Source organism: Macrotis lagotis, chromosome X (assembly GCF_037893015.1).
Source record: "Macrotis lagotis isolate mMagLag1 chromosome X, bilby.v1.9.chrom.fasta, whole genome shotgun sequence".
NCBI classification, from domain to species: Eukaryota; Metazoa; Chordata; class Mammalia; order Peramelemorphia; family Peramelidae; genus Macrotis; species Macrotis lagotis.
The window spans coordinates 675,326,005-675,332,146 of record NC_133666.1 but is presented as its reverse complement, the minus strand read 5'-3'; the positions used below and the strand labels follow the sequence as shown (position 1 = coordinate 675,332,146).

Genomic DNA, 6,142 nt, shown 5'->3' with positions numbered 1-6,142 from the left:
TGATGGGGATCGCTGTGTTGGAAGTCTACCTTGAGCTGGTAGTGGGCCGCGGGGTCCAGGCGCCGGACTTTGGATGTTAGGATGGGGAACATGGCCCGTCCTGACCTGGTGCCATTATTCTGTTCTGCTGAGCATGAAACTGGAGCCAGAGGTCAGGGTGAGAGAGGGTGACTTTCAGGTCTCTGGAACAAGCAGCGTCGGGGTTCCGAGTCAAGGCTTTGGCCTGGCTGGTAGACCCGACCTGGCTGCAGCCGCGGGAAGTGGCAGGAGGCGTGGCATGGGCGACGCAGCTGGGATCCGACTGGAAGCATCTGGGTGGCAGAAGAGACGCCCTGGGGCATGCTGGCGACTGTCCCGGCGGAAGCACGTCTTTTGTCCCTTGGGGCTCCGGCAGCATTCTGCAGAGGCTGGGAGAAAAGGGGTTTTGTCCCTGCCTCCTCCGGCCCCCATCCTTCCTCTCCTTGGGCATCCCAGCCGCCTACGCGGAATCAGACTAAGAGGGGGCTTGCTGAAATATCAGACACCTAAGGGTTGGACCCGGGCCGGTGGCTGCACCCGGGAAACTTCTCCTGAACCGAGACGCCCCCAGGCAGGCTCTCTCTTGCTGCTTCAAGGGGTACAACACCCGACCCCCCCCCCCCGAATTCGGGGATTCCTATAGAGAAACCTTCAGGTCCAAAGGACTCCGATTTGGAGCCGGGAACTGCCAGGCGCTAGCCCAACACTCTTCTGGGCTCTGCAGAAAGAAATAAAATGTAAAAAATGATAAAAACAAATCTGGGAGTTAGTAGGGGGCATAAAAGTGAAAAGAGGACTCATTTCTTTTCAATTCATTTCGAACCAAGACATCCATTGGCCCTATTTGTATTTCTAGGCAACTGTATTAAACACACTACTCTTTAATTTTGCACCCCTCCCCACACACTAGGAAAGAGTCTCCTCCTGTGGCTTGTTGGGCCCTTGAATCTAACCCAAGATGAAGAGAAAACTCAGTGAATTAACAACAGGGATGGGGACCATCTGAGCTCCAAGATCAAAATGTCTGGTACAGCCATGGCAATCAAATGAGGGACTTGAAATTCCATAAATCTAGAGGTGACTTAAATGTTTGAATAAACATAGCAAGTGAATGATGCTATCAATACCCAAAAGGCCTTTGGCAAAATGAAGGTTCCCTACCCCTGCTCTACAAAAAAGATATCAATCAAATAATTATTTATAATGAAAAAGAAAAGACACATTCTTCTGTACACTGTACCTGATCTCATGGAAGAGTTAGAATACAGAGTCAAGTGAACCATGTTTGGCCCTTTCAATGGATTCACACCTCTCTCCCCAACAATATAGGAGTAATGGTTTTCCTTTATCTTTTGTCATACAGAAATAATCTTGGGCTTCGACTAGTAGAACTCATTGAAGGTTTGTCCTTTTTTACTGAAGAAAATTAATTTTAATGTCATATCATTGTTTAGTAAAATTAATTTGTAATATTCCCTTTTCAGTTATTAAGAACCTATTCTAGCTGAGAAATATATTACATTCCAGCCCCTCCCACCCTTCTTCCCAATAGTAGAAGTTGTGAACTCAGTTTAACTCCTCCTTAAATGTTGGCTAATCAGGACTAAAAGGAATTCAGCCCTGGATAGAAACTAGTCTGAGATGCTCCCTAGGCACCTTTGCTCACCAAGGGAGACCACTGAACTGGGTTTCTTGATGAGAATAAGAGTTGCCCACCTCAGATCTTTGTCAGAAATCTGCCTTCTGCTTTAGCGGACCCAAGTGGAAAACTGTCCACAAAAGAGAAAATTTTGTTAGGAAATCTGTGGTTAGAATTGGGACTCTCCTTGTTCAAGATCTTCTCCAGGGGAAAAAAAGGTGAGTGGATAATTTTGTGTTTTATCTTGTCTGATCTAATTTGTTAGAAAGTTGCAATGTAGAAATTTTGGGAAATGTTAGCAATATTTAAAAGTTGGATACAATTCCTGAACCATCCTATGTAGGGAATTAATTCAGCTCTCAAAGAAAATGTCTTCAAACTAGTTTGGGAGATTGATATTGGAAGATGATTATGCTCTTAGCTTTCAGGAAGAAGCTTCCAAAAAAGTCTGGGATATTAAAAGACAGCTCTTTGGTATTTTCTGAAACTAGAAAGACTACCCAAGTTGATCCTGAGTAGAGTCGATTCCCAGCGGGTGTTGGGCAGAGGTGTGCAGCTAGGTGGGCAGTGGATCAGCACCAGGTCTGGAGTCAGGAGGACCTGAGTTGTTGAAATCCAACCTCATATACTTAATAATCATCTAGCTGTGTGACTTTGGGCAAGTCACTGAACCCCATTGCCTTGCTAAAAAAAAGATTCCCAGCAGGGTTCTCTTAAATTCTAGGGGTAAGAGGCTGAGAAAATCATATTTTCTAGCTAAGAAATTTTGGTGGTCACACTGTTAACCAGGGAACCAGGTATTAGGCCCCTTGATTCTCTTAAGCAGAATACAAAGTTCTTAGAAAATATGAAATTATAGAGCAGATTCCTTGTTGGCGATGATGGTATGTGTCTGAACAGATCTCTGATGTAGTCCTTTATTCTTGGAGAAGAACGTGACATCAAGGAAGGTGATGTCATGACAAACAAGCTCATGAATTGGATTTGAGTAAGGGGGCTGTGCTAAGTCACCAGCCTCACTTTTTCCTCCAGAATCATCTAGGCCACTGACTGGATATTAATCAGGATGATTCAAGATAGGCCTGGATAGGAGGAAATCAAGGCTAAGTGATTTGCCTAAGGTCACACTGCTAATAAACAGCAAATATCTGAGGCTGGATTTGAACTCAGGGCATCTTGTCTCCAAGGTCAGTGCTTTATCCACTGTACCATCTAGTCAGGAGTCAAAAGGGCTGGAGCAAATCTCTGATGTGTTCTAATCAAATTAGAAATTAGAAATTTGTTCTAATCTGATCGACCACTTCTGTGCCTTTTCCTTCATGAACTGTCAGGTCCTAGAAGCTCCCTGGACCTTTAAGAAAGCAAAACTGGAAGGCATTATCCCTTCCAGAATAAATTGAAATTGAGATATTCACAAGTCGAAGAGCAAGCTACAATGGGAAATTTATAAAGGAGCTGACATAATAGATCAGTTTATATTAAAGAAAGATTTCCACCAAATTTGTCCCACTGCATTAAAGTGACATTATAGGGTTGTTTTCTGTATAATTTGGAAATACGTCTGACTACATTTAAAAAATCGGATTACTACTTATTTCTTTCTTTCAGGTTCCTGGGCACCTCTCATCCAAATCTGTTGCTGACTTGGTGAGCTTCTGAATAAGAACAAGTTAACTTTAACAAATGCAGAATAAAAATAATTCCAGCCCTTCAGTAACTCCAGCAAAAATGGACTACACAAAACCATGCTGGTACTGGGATAAAGAGGACTTGGCTCGTACACCTTCTCAGTTGGAAGGTCTGGATCCAGCTACCGAAGTTCAATATCGCCAAGAGGGTGCCAGGTTCATCTTTGATCTAGGAACACGTTTGGGACTGCACTATACTACTGTGGCTACTGGAATAGTTTATTTCCATCGTTTCTATATGTTTCACTCATTTAAGCAGTTTCCAAGATATGTGACAGGAGTGTGTGGTCTCTTTTTGGCAGGGAAAGTAGAAGAAACTCCTAAAAGATGTGATGATATTCTCAGAACAGCTTATAGCTTATTAAACAGTGTGCAGTTGAGTCAATTTGGAGATGACCCAAAGGAAGAAGTTCTGACTCTGGAGAGTATCTTATTACAGACCATCAAGTTTGATTTGCAAGTTGAACATCCCTACAAATTTCTCCTCCAATATGCCAAACAACTCAAAGGTGATAAAATGAAACTGCAAAAATTGGTTCAAATGGCATGGACATTTATAAATGATAGCTTATGTACTACCTTGTCACTACAGTGGGAGCCTGAGATCATAGCAGTCTCCGTTATGTACTTAGCAGGCCGTTTATGCAAATTTGAAATACAGGAATGGACATCAAAACCAACGGACCAGAGATGGTGGGAACAGTTTGTTCAAGATGTACCAGAGGATGTGCTAAAAGACATTTGCCACCAGATCCTAGATTTCTATTCTACAGAACACCAAAAGAAGCCTCATCCTGCTCCTCAGCTGCAACAACCTCTCCAATCAACACCTCAAGGGCCCTCAGGACTACCATCACCACAATCTCAAAGTTCTGAACAGCTACAGACACAACAAAAAGAGCCCCGGAAGACAACAAAGCAGCAAAGGCAGCATGCAGAATGGTCTGAGAAACCATATCTTCAACCTAGCCCTCATAGGCAGGTTAAATCCTCACTATTTGTTTCTTCTAAGGAATATAATAAGGCAGCAGAACCACAATCATTGAAAATCCCCCAAATTCAGACCACCCACCCGCCAAGGCTACTAGAATGTAAACCAACCACCACAGCTATAGTTTCAATGGGAGAGGACAAGCAGATTGGTGCAGCAGAGATTAAGGATGAATCTGGATGTTTAGTAGGTTTCCAAAGTCATCCAGATCCTGTATATCAGCCACCTCCTCTTCCTCATTACCCACCACCTTTACCACCACCACAGCCATCTTCACCACCACCACTACCATCATCACCACCACCACCACTACCATCTTCACCACCACCACTACCATCTTCACCACCACCACTACCACCTTCACCACCACCACTACCACCTTCACCACCTCCACTACCACCTTTACCACCTCCACTACCACTTTCACCACCACCATTACCACCTTCACCACCACCACTACCACCTTCATCAGCACCACCACCTTCCTTCTACATCAGTAGGATGTCAAATACAAATTCCTACATGTTAGGAATGGGTGATCAAAGTATGCAATACATTATGAATACAGAAGGATCAGTCCATAGGGGTCTGCCTCCAGAATGTGGACAACCCACTCATTTGCCATACTATCCTCATATATATCCTCTTAACCCTTCACCATATGTCCCACTTCCTCCACACCCCCCAGCATCATTTCTATCACCTGAAATTTCCCGACCATCACCAGTTAGATATTCTCACCTGACAATAACCAATCTTAACTTTCCACCTTCACAACTGCCTCCAATTCAGGTTGTTCCCCCCTATCCTTATCCAGGGCAGGGGATGGCACCTGCCAGGTACCCTCCTCCAGCTGTATTTCCATATAAGTAATATCCAATATCCCTTCCCACCTAACATGCTTCCTCCAATGGGAGGAGGTTTATCTACTATAATGCTCACAGCTGCAACAAAAAAGAACTCTGTTCTAATCAAGGGTGAGGGACTTTTTTCCCCTGCCAAGAGCCATTTGGATATTTATAAAGCATTTTGGGGCCTCCCAGAATTATAAATTTAAAAATTAACCTGTTATATTTGCTCAAACATTTAGCTAATTCACCCCTAAAAGATTTCTTGCCTGTGTTTGCCAAGGCAGTGCCTTACCAAATGGTTTTTCAGGTTGATACCTGTTCTACACCTCTATTCTGTCCCTATTGACTCCTTTAAAAGTCAATTATAATCTAGTTTTATAGACGAATTTAAAGTCAGTTGTGGCCGTACTGGATTACTTTCTACTATTAAATATGTGTAAGTCATATTGACTTAATAGTTATGTCTAAAGAACATATGCCCTTTTAGAAATCAGTGGCTAAGTGAAAAATGTTTTAAATGATCCATTGTCATCTAACTTCAAAACTCCATTTCTTTCTGTAATGCTGTCTAGTAATATATGATGCTTTTGTCAGACTTTTTTATTTAAATGGTATTATCAGTCCTTAAATTTTAAAAGATAATCGGCACAGGTTGTCTTTGCTAAATTTTCTGCCTTTTTTGTCTTTTGTTGGAGGGGAGACAAGGAAATGAAACTAGACACTGGAAAGAATGATGTGTTTATATCTGTTTACAAATTCCTGTATATATTGTTACATTTTCAAAGTTTGAATGTAATATCATGCTGTGAATTCCAACTTGGTTACAATTCAGACTCCCTAAGTTTGTTACTTACATAAATAAAATCATTTCTTAAAAAGAATTTTGATCCATTTACTTAAATTTATGATATGCTGAATATTATCTTTCTAAATTTCATTAAGATTAAGGTTGATT

At 42.1% G+C, this 6,142-nt stretch overlaps 1 protein-coding gene across 1 annotated transcript; it reads left to right on the top strand.

Annotated features, from left to right (window-relative positions):
• The first annotated feature begins 3,385 nt into the window (after positions 1-3,385).
• On the top strand, positions 3,386-5,209 carry LOC141497924 (cyclin-K-like). Its single transcript, XM_074200791.1, has 2 exons — positions 3,386-4,427; positions 4,632-5,209. Exons 1-2 carry the CDS (start codon positions 3,386-3,388, stop codon positions 5,207-5,209), a joined length of 1,620 nt encoding a protein of 539 aa, XP_074056892.1.
• The last annotated feature ends 933 nt before the right edge of the window (positions 5,210-6,142 follow it).